The sequence below is a fragment of the Nerophis ophidion genome, linkage group LG07 (assembly GCF_033978795.1).
Source record: "Nerophis ophidion isolate RoL-2023_Sa linkage group LG07, RoL_Noph_v1.0, whole genome shotgun sequence".
NCBI lineage: Eukaryota > Metazoa > Chordata > Actinopteri > Syngnathiformes > Syngnathidae > Nerophis > Nerophis ophidion.
In genome coordinates, this window is record NC_084617.1 from 47,873,787 (window position 1) to 47,888,666 (window position 14,880).

The 14,880-nt window shown below is 41.4% G+C and overlaps 1 protein-coding gene across 4 annotated transcripts in view; it reads left to right on the plus strand.

Annotated features, from left to right (window-relative positions):
• Positions 1-8,741, plus strand: part of tmem161b (transmembrane protein 161B) — a 75,761-nt gene extending 67,020 nt beyond the window's left edge. For 3 of the 4 annotated variants that reach the window (XM_061906298.1, XM_061906297.1, XM_061906299.1), the window contains one exon: positions 5,903-8,741. In XM_061906298.1, coding sequence (XP_061762282.1) covers positions 5,903-6,186 — 284 coding nt within the window. In that variant the 3' untranslated portion in view covers positions 6,187-8,741. The remainder of the gene's footprint in view (positions 1-5,902) is intronic. The other variant, XM_061906300.1, reaches the window with a different exon arrangement.
• The last annotated feature ends 6,139 nt before the right edge of the window (positions 8,742-14,880 follow it).

A 14,880-nucleotide genomic window follows, 5' to 3' on the forward strand; every position in this document is an offset into this window, starting at 1 on the left:
TCTATTTTGAGTACTTTAGCATTTTGGGATTTGAAGTGTTTTACACCATTTTCCGAAATTAGTAATTTTATACAATACACAAAAAAAACATTTAGTATGCTAACACATACAGTATCTTAGCATGCCAACAATTAGCATCCAATCAAGATTGCATCAAGTAACAATATCTATAACTTTTAGTTTTTTATAGGGTGTCCCATATTGATAACAGGTTTAGAATATCATAAAAAAAAAAGTTTCGGATAATATTGGTTTATATGTAAAATATCCGATACAAGCTCTGACATAAGCGCGTTTACTTGTGCAAATCTCTACAGCCAGTTAACATCTAAATGTCCTCCACTAAGCACACACATTTCTTGTATTTAATGAAGTCAATTACAAAATGTAAACATAGCGGGCTACTTGGAGCTAGGAGCTACACAACAGCCAAGCACACAAGCTGGACATACATAATACGTGTCTTTAATCACACAGTATTGCAGATGTAAACAAAGTATTAAAGTATATGTGCAATTACTTAAAGATAGAAAGTCTCCAAGGCAGAAGGGACTGAGAAAATATCCAGCCACAAATGTGTCTGCATTATTAAATTTACCGCGTCTTGATTTTAATTAAATGAAATTTTGCGAACAAAAAAGCAAATTACCACTGCAAATTAAAAGTAAAAAGTGTTTTCACACCTACCAATGTCTATCTCCGTTTCCATCAACCCTAGAAATGCGCAAAACCTAAATATAGCAATAAGAAACTGGTAACGGAAACACCCATGTTTTGAAAAACCTCTCAAATATTGCTAGAACATTTTTGCGCTCTGAGGTTTTTTTTGAGATGTTTTGATTATGAAGTGTTTCACAAAAGCATGATGGAAGCATTTTTTTTTGCATTTAAAGGTCACATAAACACCGGCCCGCCGGGGAGTCGGTGCAGGACAACTCGTGTCCCACTTGTCTTGCTTCCGATCAGTCGGCCAAGGGGAGTGATGATGCAAACACTCTTTAATGGAAACACCTACAAGTTGTACCTGTACTCTGTAGAAATGTTTGAAATATCGCTTTTATTTTGCGAAAAACTGCGATGGAAACTTCTGACTAATTTCACTTGATCAAACCCTTTCTAACATTCCACTAGGGTTGTACAGTTTACCGGTACTAGTATAGTATCGCGTTACTAATTAATTAAAAACGGTCCTATAATCTGTTTGAAAAGTACCATTTGGCCAATTGTTTTTTGCTTGTTTTACACGCAGAGGTGTATCTTCAGCAGCGCACAATCACAGAGTACTTACAAGCAGACAGTGTGTAGGAAGAAAAGGGAGAACAAATGCATGTTGGCCTAAAAACTGACGATATAGGTGAAGCTATAACACTTAAACGCCCTCAGGAAGAGGTGCTTTAAGACATGGATAGCTAGTTAGCGGCTAACGTCCGTCCACAGTCAGCAGTGTTTTAACTACTTATAAATTACTAATCCTCGCCTCCGTGGCGACAAATAAAGTAAGTTTCTTACAACTATCATCCCTGCAGGACGAGGAATAGCTAAACATGCTTCACTATACACCTTAGGAGTATACAATAGCTCGGCGTCACAATGTAAACAAATGCCATGGGTTGATCTATACCTAACATCCGCTGTAATGATACCAAGTACAAGAGCGTATCTAGTCTATACTGCTATGATAACATCAATATTTTTTAGCGTCACAAAAGTTTTTTTTTATTTTTTTATTCATATTATGTTCATATACTCAGGAAATACATCCTTGGACACATGAGGACTTTAAATATGATCAATGTATGATTCTGTAACTACTTGTTATCAGATCGATACCTAAATTTGTGGTATCATCCAAAATTAATGTAAAGTATTCAAACAACAGAAAAGTACGTGATTATTACATTTTAACAGAAGTGTAGATAGAACATGTTGAAAGAGAAAATAACCAGATATTAACAGTAAATGAATAAGTAAATTAATAATCCATTTTTACAACTTGTCCCTCATAATTTTGACAAAATAATAGAATGATAAATGACACAATATGTTACTGCATACGTCAGCAGACAAATTAGTAGCCTTTGTTTGCTTACTTACTACTAAAAGACAAGTTGTCTAGTATTTTCACTATTTTATTTAAGGATAACATTGTTATTCGATTGCAATAAGAAACATATGATTAATGTATGTTGCGTTTTGACCAGATCTTCCTCTTTTTGGGATTTTAAGCTACTGGTCACCCCCAAGTTCTTTCGATGACACATAAACTGGTTTTAAATTAATCCCAGACAGAGTAGCCATTTTGACATCTTATTCCAGAGCTTTGGAGAGACCACTCTATGAACAACACATTCCAATCGCATCGCCCAAGTTGATCTGACCATACTACGGAAGTCTGGCCTTTTTCCCTATGCCACTCGCCTCCCTACCCTTCCCCTCCAGAGCGAATCCACATATCTATTCTCCTCCTAAGCCTGGGACATTTGAGATAAGAAGGGTGTTATGGCTGCTAGTTACATTCCAGGCTCAAGGTCTGCATATGCACACCACTTTGCTGTTTTCAAATATGATTGAAAAATAAAAGAAATAACTCTTCAATATGGATATATGTAGATATCTATCTCCGTCTTGTACTATAAAAAACTTTTGAAAAATAAAGCCAATAAGGCCATTTTTTGTAGTCCCCTTTACCGTATTTTTCAGAGTATAAGTCGCACCTGTTGAAAATGCATAATAAAGAAGGAAAAAAACATATACAGTATAAGTCGCACCGGAGTATAAGTTGCATTTTTGAGGAAATTTATTTGATAAAACCCAACACCAAGAATAGACATTTGAAAGGCAATTTAAAATAAATAAAGAATAGTGAACAACAGGCTGAATAAGTGTACGTTATATGACGCATAAATAACCAACTGAGAAGGTGCCTGGTATGTTAACGTAACATATTATGGTAAGAGTCATTCAAATAACTATAACATATAGAACATGCTATACGTTTACCAAACAATCTGTTTCTCCTAATTGCTAAATCCGATGAAATCTTATACATCTAGTCTATTACGTGAATGAGCTAAATTATATTATTTGATATTTTACGGTAATGTGTTAATAATTTCACACATAAGTCGCTCCTGAGTATAAGTCGCACCCCCAGCCAAACTATGAAAAAAACTGTGACTTATAGTCCTAAAAATACGGTATTTAGAAAAGTATTGAAATACATTTTCGTACCGGTACCTCTGCCAACATATTGGTATCGAGACAATCCTACATTTTACACTACAAAATAATACAAGTATTTACAATGAATCGTACAGATATCATATTAGATTAATATCGGAATCGGACAATACTCAACGCTTAAATGTCGGTATTGTGTGAAAAGTTATCGGGACACAATCTCAATTGTGCTGAAAATGGATTTTATTTGCTTTGTTTTGCTGTCATCGTATGTACATTTTATTGACAAGACAGGTTCACAATCTATTTCTCCTACCTACTCTATTGCATTTGTAATCTATTTTTATTATCCAATTCTATTCATAAGCTACTCTATCTTTGTGTTATTCAATTTCAGTTATGTATGTACTTGTAGTACTCAATGGGCTAAATTTCGTGCCACCTCATGTGCGCTGCTATGACAACAAAGTTCCTTGAATCTTTGAAAATTTGAATCAAATTTCCAGACAAACACATTTCCATTAGAAATCCGTCCATGTCTTGTAACATCGGTAACTGCCTCAGTATCCCTAAGCATCATGAGAGTAGTGTTTTTCAACCACTATGCGTGTGCCTTGGAAAATTATGCAATCTCGCCTAATTGTCCGAGAAAATATTATAATTACAAAACCCAACATCAGTAAAGTTGGCACGTTGTGTAAATGGTAAATAAAAACAGAATACAATGCAAATCCTTTTTAACCTACATTCAATTGAATGGACTACAAAGACAAGATACTTAATGTTTGAATTGGAACACTTTGTTATTTTTTGCAAATATTAGCTAATTTGGAATTCGATGCATGCAACATGTTTCTACAAAGCTGGCACAAGTGGCAAAAAGACTGAGAAAGTTGAGGATTGCTCATCAAACACTTATTTGGAACATCCCACAGGTGAAAAGGCTAATTGGGAACAGGTGGGGGCCATGATTGGTGAGGCGGTATAGCTCGGCTGGTAGAGCGGCCGTGCCAGCAACTTGAGGGTTGCAGGTTCGATTCCCGCTTGCACCATCCTAGTCACTGCCGTTGTGTCCTTGGGCAAGACACTTTACCCACCTGCTCCCAGTGCAACCCACACTGGTTTTAAATGTAACTTAGATATTGGGTTTCACAAATGTAAAGCGTTTTGAGTCACTTGAGAAAAGCGCTATATAAATATAATTCACACTCACAAAAATGATTGGATATAAAAGCAGCTTCCATGAAATACTCAGTCATTCACAAACAAGGATGGAGCGAGGCTCACCACTTTTTGAACTAATCTGTGAGCAAATTGTCCCAACAGTTTAAGAACATTTCTCATTGAGCTATTGCAAGGCATTTAGGGATTTCACCATCTACAGTCCGTAATATCATCAAAATGTTCAGAGAATCTGGCGAAATAACTGCACGTAAGCGGCAAGGCCGTGAACTTTGATCTCTCAGGCGGTACTGCATCAAAAAGCGACATCAGTGTGTAAAGGATTTCACCACATGGGGTTCAGGAATACTTCAGAAAACCACTGTCAGTAACTACAGTTCTTCACTACATCTGTAAGTGTATGTTAAAACTCTACTATGCAAAACGAAAGCCATTTATCAATAACACCCAGAAACCCCGGGTTTCTGGGTGTTTGTGGGTGTCATTTAAGATGGACTGATGCAAAGTGTAAAAGTGTTCTGTGGTCTGACGAGTCCACATTTAAAATTGTTTTCCAAAACTGTGGAGGTTGTGTCCTCCCGGAACAAAGAGGAAATGAACCATCCGGAATTTTATAGGCGCAAAGTTCAAAAGCCTTGGGCACTAATACAGGTGTGTATTAGTGCCCAAGGCATGGGTAACTTACACACCTGTGAAGGCACCATTAATGCTTAAAGGTACATACAGGTTTTGGAGCAACATATGTTGCCATCCAAGCAACGTCCTTTTCGTTGACGTCCCTGCTTAATTCAGCAATACAATACCAAGGAAAATTCTGTACATGTTACAACAGCGTGGCTTCATAGTAAAAGAGTGCGGGTACTAGACTGGCCTGCCTTTAGTCTAGTCCTGTCTCCTTATTGAAAATGTGTGGTGTATTATGAATCCCAAAATACCACAACGGAGACCCCGGACTGTTGAAAAACTTAAGCTGTTCATCAAGCAAAAATGAGAACAAATTCCACCTGAAAAGCTTCAAAAACTGGTCTCCTCAGTTCCCAAATGTTTACTGGGTGTTCTTAAAAGGAAAGGCCATGTATCACAGTGGTAAAAATGCCCCTGTGCCAATTTGTTTGCAATTTGTTGCTGCCATTAAGTTCTAAGTTAATGATTATTTGCAACAAAAAAAAAAAGTTTGGAAAAGTCTATTCAATTGAATATAAGTTAAAAATTATTTGCAAATCATTGTATTCTGTTTTTATTTGTGAATTACACAACGTGCCAACTTCACTGGTTTTGGGTTTTATAATTATAATATTTTGTCCGTGCTGTGTTGATATCGGCAGACTTACCGTGTAATACTCACCATATCAGTAGGTGGCAACAGGTAGCTAATTAATGGTTATGGTTTAAGTTTGTATTGAACAATTGTGTCAGGTATTTGATGAAAAACTTTACATTGGCTAATGAGTTTAATTTTCAATTTGAAAAAATTATGCCTTGGTTAAAAAAAGGTTGTAAAACATGGCAATAGAGATTAGTAATGTGTGTGTGTTTTCAGGTGGATATTCATGGGGGTTCTATCTTGAAGCAGAAGAGCTGCCCTGCACCCATCAGATGGACTCTGCACCCGGTGAAGCACCAACAACAACAACCCCCTCGCTGGAGGCGGCATCGCGGGCATCAGCGAGCCAACTATCGGTGGCACTGGGGGGGCTGAAGACCGTCTTTAGCCCCTTGCTTTTCCGAGGCCTCCTCTCTTTCTTCACGTGGTGGATCGCCGCCTGCCTTTTCTCCACCTCCCTCTTCGGCCTATTTTACCACCAATATCTCATGGCGGCGTAGGGCCGATGACGGACCACATCATCAGAACTCCTGCTTCAACTTCCAGTGCTTCCTTCACAGGTGACTCTGTGTTTTGACATCCACTCCTTTTTATTCACCTTCACACCAGATTTTCTTACATTTAAGAACAATCCTGACTGGTGGTCAAATACACGATCTCATATGCTGTAGGTTACGGCTCACATGTGGCACACATGTGTTTTTTACAGGTCCAGAGTTATTCCCTTACATTTGACTGAATTTGGGGGTTATTAAGTTGAGGTAAGCGGCCTTCCTTGGGCAAATACTGACAGACTGAAGTATTTGGAAGTGATTTAGAAGAATAAGGTGGGGGGGGCACTGTCATGAGCAGGATGAATGTGTGTACAGTATGTATGAATGTTTGTTAGGGTTGTACGGTATAGCGGTACGAGTATAGTACCACGATACTAATGAATCATATCCGGTACTATAACGCCTCTAAAAAGTATCGGTCCGCTCCGTGCACCACCCTCCTTCTTTTCTAACGGGCATGACGGCGCGTCGTCGTCAGGTCGTGACATTGCTGGTTTTACGAGCAGAGGAGCGTGTTCGGCAGCGCACACACGGAGTATTTACAAGCAGACACGGTGTGACGACAGGGAGAATGGACGCATTTTGGCTTGAAAACAAAAGATAAAGGTAAAGTTATAACACTGACACGCCCACAGGAAGAAGTGCTTTAAGACATGACTAGCTAGCTCGCGGCGAACGTCCACTCGCAGTCGGCAGTGTTTTAGCTACTTTTAAATCACTAATCCTCGCCTCCATGGCGACAAACAAAGTAAGTTCCTTACAAGTTACATTATCACTGGAGGACGAAGAATAGCTAAACATGCTTCACTACACACTGTAGGAGGATAAAATAGCTCAACGGCGTCACAATGTAAACAAACGCCATGGGTGGATCTACACCTGACATCCACTGTAATAATGCCAAGTACAGGAGCGTATTGAGTCGATACCACTATGATTACATCTATTATTTAGCGTCACAAAATCTTTTTTTTTTTAAATGTATAGTATGTTTAAAACATTTGGGCAATATGTCCCTAAGGACTTAAATTATGACCTATGTAAGATCCTGTAACCTCTTTGTATCGGATCGATACCTAAATGTGTGGTATCATCCAAAACTAATGTATCAAAAAAAAGGAGAATAAGTGATTGTTACATTTTAACAGAAGTGTAGATAGAACATGTTAAAAGGAAAAAGTAAGCAGATGATAACAGTAATTGAACAATTAGACTAATAATTCATTTTCTACCACTTGTCCTTAATCATGTTGACAAAATAATAGAATGAGAAATAACACAATATGTTACTGCATATGTCAGTGGACTAATTAGGAGCTTTACTACTAAAAGACAAGTTGTCTAGTATGTTCACTCTTTTATATAAGGACAAACTTGCAATAAAAAACATGTTTATTGTACCGTAAGGTTTTTTGTTAAAAAAAAGCCAATTACGCCATTTTTTGTGGTCCCCTTTTATTTACAAAAGTATCGCAAAGTATCGAAATACATTTTGGTACAGATACAGGAACCAAAATATTGGTATTGGGACAACCCTAATGTGTGGACAGTATGTATGAATGTGTGTGTGGGTGTGGGTGAAGGTCCATACTCGTTCAGAGATGGTCGGAATATGTGAAGTTGAAGAGTTTAAACTGAGCCATTCTGAAAACGAGAGTGCTGAGCTCTTTCAGAGCGGCTGTGACCATTGAGAAAAAAATTTAACGAGGGGAGCGCAACGCTTTTCGCCCGCCGTGTTCCGCATGCGCTCCCTTCTGAAGCTCTGTCGCGATCGACTTGTTTTTTTTTTTTCGTTTTTTCTCAAATCACTTTATTTTATAATTAGAGTGTTTCTAACAAATCAAAGGGATTTCCGCAATGGTGCCAAGTGTTCCACGTCCACACCTTAACGGCCTTGTTTTTCCTCGGCCATGAAGAAGTGGTCTCTCCGTAACCTAGACCCGAGTGTAACTTTTTAAACTCATAGAGAAAGTCCAAACCTTTCAACTACTTAAGGCCATAACACTTTTTTTCCTCCAGGAGACACGCATCATATCACAACTTCTGTTTTACACATTGGGAAATATGAACTAATTAATGAATGTATCAATCCTGCCTAATCTCTAGATTGTTTTCATGAAACTGATTTTGTGTTGTTTTTTTAACTTCCCACACTTCCTCTTCTGCCATTCTGCTGCAGGCATATTTTTATTTGTCCGGATGAGTATTTTTCTTAGTATTTATTAAAGATGTCTTGGCCTGTAAACATTTCAAATTTTAACACAAGATGTTTTAATTTTGGTGTTAGCATGCATGGTGACTTAAATCAGTTTTGTACATGTTTTGACAGTTTTTAATCATGTTTTGACATTTTTTAATCTGTTCAGTTGGGAAGTAGCTGGGATACTTTCAAGAATTCCGTTCGGTACCACTGAAAGTTGGTATTCACAAAATAGTTCACACATGTTGTTCCTTCATGTATTTATTTCAGAATGTGTCTTTTAATAAATTATGTTCTTTCATTTGTGGATGTGGTCTGTGCGTCACACTTGAGTATGGCTGCACCTCAAAGCTGGCGATAAATATAAAGTGAGGAAAAAAGTACCCTTAAAAAAAAATCACTTTAAATGCGTCAATCTCTAAAAAAAAACACAATCACAATTTATGTTGGGTGTTTTAAATCAACTAGAATTATTTCCATAAGATATACAGTACATGCCAAAAGTTTGGACACGCCTTCCATTCGATGTGTTTTCTTTATTTTTATGACTATTTACATTGTAGATTGTCACTGAAGGCATCAAAATTATGAATGAACATATGTACTTAACAAGAAAATGTGGAATAACTCAAAACATGTTTTATATTCTAGTTTCTTCAAAGTAGCAGTCCTTTGCCCTGATGATTGATTTGCACACTCTTGGCATTCTCTTAATGAGTTTCAAGAGGTAGTCACCTGAAATGGTTTTCACTTCACAAGTGTCATAGTTTTGATGGCTTTAGTGACAATCTACAATGTAAATAGTCATGGAAATAATTAAAAAAAGCATTGAAATGAGAAGTTGTGTCCAAACCTTTTGCCTATTGTGTGCATGTGTGCGTGTGCATGTGTGGATGTGTACGTGTGCATGTGTGCGTGTGTGTGTGTGTGTGTGTGTGTGTGTGCGTGTGTGTGTGTGTGTGTGTGTGTGTGTGTACGTGCGTGCACAAATATACATGTATATACAGTCAAGAAAATAAGTATTTGAACACCCTGCTATTTTGCAAGTTCTCCCACTTACAAATCATGGAGGTGTCTGAAATGTTCACGGTCGGTGCATGTCCACTGTATGAGAGATAACCTAAAAAGAAAAATCCAGAAATCACAATCAATGATTTTTTTAACAATTTATTTGTGTGATACAGCTGAAAATAAGTATTTGAACACCTGTCTATCAGCTAGAATTCTGACCCTCAATGACCTGTTAGTCCGCCTTTAAAAGTCCTCCTCCGCTCCACTGTATTATCCTGATTCAGATGCACCTGTGTGAGGTCTTCAGCTGCATAAAGACACCTGTCAACCCCATACAATCAGTAAGACCCAAACATTCAGCATGGCTAAGAGCAAAGAGCTGTCCAAAGATACCAGAGACAAAATTGTACAACTCCACAAGGATGGAAATGGCTGCGGAGACATTTCCAAGCAGCTTGGTGAAAAAAAGTCCACTGATGGAGCAATCATTAGAAAATGGAAGTAGGTAAACATGACGGTCAATCTCAATGGGAGTGGAGCCCCATGCAAGATATCACCTTCTAGGGTCTCAATGATTAGATTAGATTAGATAGTATTTTATTTATTCCGTCAGGAGAGTTCCTTCAGGAAAATTAAAATTTTCAGTACAATCCCATTCAAGTTTAGACAAACATAACAGGGAGACAGAACAGGATCGCTGACGGGTCTGCCGGCTTCCAGCACCCCTTACAAAAAAGATGAGATACAGGTAAACGGGGGGGATGGGAGAAAAAAATAGAAGATTAAAATAAAATAAAATAAAAATCGGTCTTAGCTTGGGCCCTGGAGAGGGGGTGCAGACTGAGGCCAAGGGAAAAAAACAACAACTCATAGCCATGGTACACAGCCCTCTTCCATGTGTGTAAGAGGGAAACATCAAAGAACACAGAGGACATTAAAGACATTAAAGCAGCAGATACAAGCAGACACTTTTACATACAGCTATGAATCAAAACTAAAAGAAACATATGCACTGTGGTGGCCTCTGCGGTGTTCCACGCCATCGTCCGCTGGGGTGGAGGGAGCATGGCCAGAGACAGGAGCAGACCCAACAAAGCAACCGAGACAGCAGACTCCACTCTCGGCCAGTGTCCAGTCCGCATGGATGAGCGAGGATACGTCCAAGGTGACTGAGGTGTCCGACACCTGCTCACCCAGCCAAGACACCACGAAGCCTCTCCGTCCCAGCGCTCAGTGCTAGCTCCGCAGACCTGTCCCCTCATCCGCATCTCCTCCAGTCCATCCAAACTCTGCAGTCCTGTCCCCTCATCCGCATCTCCGCCAGTCCCTCCAAACCGACTCCGGTGTGGCAGACACCCAGCAGCTGGTCTCCATGGCGAAAAGGCTCCCAGGAGGCAGATCCAGAAGTCCACAAAAAAAGCACCACAGAGGTCACGAAAGTGGCACCCCTTGTCACACAGTCCCAAAGGGTCCCGGACCAGAAGGCAAAAAAATATAATAAGACATGAAAACAAGAGGGAAACACAAAGGGGTGACACAAGAGCACAGAGCTCCTGCCAACAGTAGCCACTAGAGCAGCGCCATCTTGGAAAAATGCTAAGAAAGGTGAGGAATCAGCCCAGGACTACACGGCAGGACTTGGTCAATGACCTGAAAAGAGCTGGGACCATTGTTTCCATGGTGACTGTTGGTAATACAGTACTTGGCCTCCCTTTCGGATAGCTTGCAGCTGATGCAAAGGATGGACACCCTCCACCTGCTGGGACAAAACAGCTCCCAGTTCACTGCCCGACGCGTCAGCCTGCAGACAAAACGGGAGAGAAAAGTCAGGCATGTGTAGGACCGGCTCCTCGCAGAGGGCCTTCTTAACCCTCTCAAACGCCTGCTGGCACTGCTCCGTCCACTGGACCAGATCTGGAGCCCCCTTTCGGGTGAGGTCAGTTATCGGGCTGGTCAGGTCCGCAAACCGGGGATAAACCTCCAGTAGTAACCCGCCAGCCCCAAAAACTGCCTCACCTCTTTTTGCGTCTTGGGGGTTGGGCAGGCCGTAATTGCCGCTGTTTTATCTACCTGCGGCCGCACCTGCCCTCCTCCCAAGTGGTACCCCAAATACTGTACTTCCCTCCAGCCAACTGCACAATTCGCCGGGTTGGCGGTGAGCCCTCCCTGCCTCAGAGATTCGAGCACTGCCCCCACCCGCTGCATGTGTTCTTCCCAGCCACTACTCTGGATGACATCATCCAGGTAGGCGGTCGCGTATGCAGCGTGGGGTCGCAGCACCCGGTCCATGAAGCGCTGGAACGTGGCGGGCACACCGGACAAGCCAAACGGAAGTGTTACAAATTGGTATAAACCTTCCGGAGTGGAAAAGGCCGTTTTTTCCTTGGACTCTGGTGACAAGGGAATCTGCCAGTACTCCTTGGTCAAATCCAGTGTCTTAAAAAACGAGCAGTGCCCAGCCGATCCAGGAGCTTGTCGACCAGAGGCATGGAGTACGGTTCAAGACGTGATACTTCATTCACCTTGCGGTAATCCACACAGAACCGCACAGACCCGATTTTCGTCCCTACAAGAATTATGGGGCTACACCACGCACTGTGGGATTTTTCTATTACCCCCTATTCCAGCATGGATTTTAATTCCTCCCGAACTATTTTTGCGTGTTCGGGGAGCCTGTATGGCCGAGATCGCACCGTAACCCCCGGGCTGGTCTCGATATGATGCTGGATGAGATTCGTGTGGCCGGGCCGAGGGGAGAACACGTCAGAGAAGCGCCGCTGCAACTTAGCAACATCCGCTTTTTGCGCTAACGTGAGCTGGTTATCACGGGAGTAGAGAGAGAGGGACAGAGTTGGGATCTCTGGTCCCAACTCTTCCTGCTCCCTCACAGCTGTTTCCATGCTTTCAGCAGGTTTAGATGGTAGATTTGCGTATCTCCGCCCCGGTCCGAGCGTCGAACCTCGTAATCCACATCACCCACTTGCGGTGTGACCTCAAAGGGTCCTTGCCATTTTGCAAGTAATTTCGAGCTTGATGTTGGGAGTAATACAAGCACTTTTTCTCCCGGTGAAAATTTTCTTAGCTGGGTCCCCTTGTTATACGTGCGTTGTTGCCGTTCCTGGGCACGGAGCAAATTCTCACGTGACAAGTGCCCCACTGTGTGGAGTTTTGCTCGCATATCCATAATGTACTAAACTTCATTTTTGCTGGAGCTTGGACCCTTCTCCCAACTATCTTTAATAACGTCCAACACTCCGCGTAGTTTCCTGCCGTATATGGGTTGTACTTGTATAGCGCTTTTCTACCAATAGCTCAAAAGGCGTAAAGCCAGTGGAGGCTTGGGGTACCTCCCGCATCGCAAACATTAAAGGCCTACTGAAACCCACTACTACCGACCACGCAGTCTGATAGTTTATATATCGATGAAATATTAACATACGGCCGGTTTAGTTTACTAAATTGCAATTTTAAATTTCCCGCGGAGTTTCTTGTTGAAAACGACACGCGACATCACGGACTGTCAGGACATATTAGCGCAGCACACTTTGCGACTAAAAGTCGTCTCTTCATCGCGCAATTAAACAGTATTCTAGACATCTGTGTTGCTGAATCTTTTGCAATTTGTTCAATTAATAATGGAGAAGTCAATGTAGAAAGATGGAGTTGGGAAGCTTTAGCCTTTAGCCATTTAAACACAGTGATTCCTTGTTTAAAATTCCCAGAGGTGAAGCTTTACTATGGATCAGAGCGGTCAAGCGAACATGGTTCCTGACCACTTGTTAACCGGCAGGTTTCGGTGAGAAAATTGTGGTAAAAAGTCGCCTCTTACCGGAGTTTAGCTGAGCATGCGCCGTCCATGCAGCTGACGTCGACTTCCATCAGACACTGACCTCAAGACCTCCGTGGACACACCCCTCCGACTATCAGGTACTATTTAATCTCACTAAAACACCAGCAACACAATAGAAAAATAAGGGATTTCCCAGAATTATCCTAGTAAATGTGTCTAAAAACATCTGAATCCGTCCCAATGCAATCGCCTTTTTTTTTTAACTTAATTTTTTTTTCTAGTCCTTCGCTATCAATATCATCATCCACGAATCTTTCATCTTCGCTCAAATTAATGGGGAAATTGTTGTTTTCTCGGTCCGAATAGCTCTTGCTGCTGGAGGCTCCCATTATAAACAACGTGAGGAGCCCTCACCCTTGTGACGTCATCGTCTGCGACTTCCGGTAGAGGCAAGGCTTTTTTTATCAGCACCAAAAGTTGTGAACTTTATCGTCGATGTTCTCTACTAAATAATTTCAGCAAAAATATGGCAAAATTGCGAAATCAATCAATCAATGTTTACTTATATAGCCCTAAATCACTAGTGTCTCAAAGGGCTGCACAAACCACACCACGAACCACTACGACATCCTCGGTAGGCCCACATAAGGGCAAGGAAAACTCACACCCAGTGGGACGTCGGTGACAATGATGACTATAAGAACCTTGGAGTGGACGAAAGCAATGGATGTCGAGTGGGTCTAACATGATACTGTGAAAGTTCAATCCATAATGGATCCAACACAGTCGCGAGAGTCCAGTTCAAAGCGGATCCAACACAGCAGCGAGAGTCCCGTTCACAGCGGAGCCAGCAGGAAACCATCCCAAGCAGAGGCGGATCAGCAGCTCAGAGATGTCCCCAGCCGATACACAGGCAAGCAGTACATGGCCACCGGATCGGACCGGACCCCCTCCACAAGGGAGAGTGGGACATAGGAGAAAAAGAAAAGAAACGGCAGATCAACTGGTCTAAAAAGGGAGTCTATTTAAAGGCTATAGTATACAAATGAGTTTTAAGGTGAGACTTAAATGCTTCTACTGAGGTGGCATCTCAAACTGAGTACTGGAGCCCGAACGGAAAACGCTCTATAGCCCGCAGACTTTTTTTGGGCTTTGGGAATCACTAATAAGCCGGAGTCCTTTGAACGCAGATTTCTTGCCAGGACATATGGTACAATACAATCGGCAAGATAGGATGGAGCTAGACCGTGTAGTATTTTATACGTAAGTAGTAAAACCTTAAAGTCACATCTTAAGTGCACAGGAAGCCAGTGCAGGTGGGCCAATACAGGCGTAATGTGATCAAACTTTCTTGTTCTTGTCAAAAGTCCGAAATGATCAAGTATGACACGTAGAATGGACCTACTAGTATCCCCGTTTAAATAAGAAAATCTCATTTCAGTAGGCCTTTAAGGGATCCAGCCATTTATCCCAATTTGGTTTGTCCTTGTGCGTAAACTTACGGATCATGGTTTTTAGCGTTTTATTTAGCCGCTCCACCAGCCCATTCGTTTGTGGATGGTACACGCTGGTGCGGATTGCTTTAATTCCCAATAATCCGCCACACTCTTTGCAGAGATGGAGCGCAGGGGAACTGCTT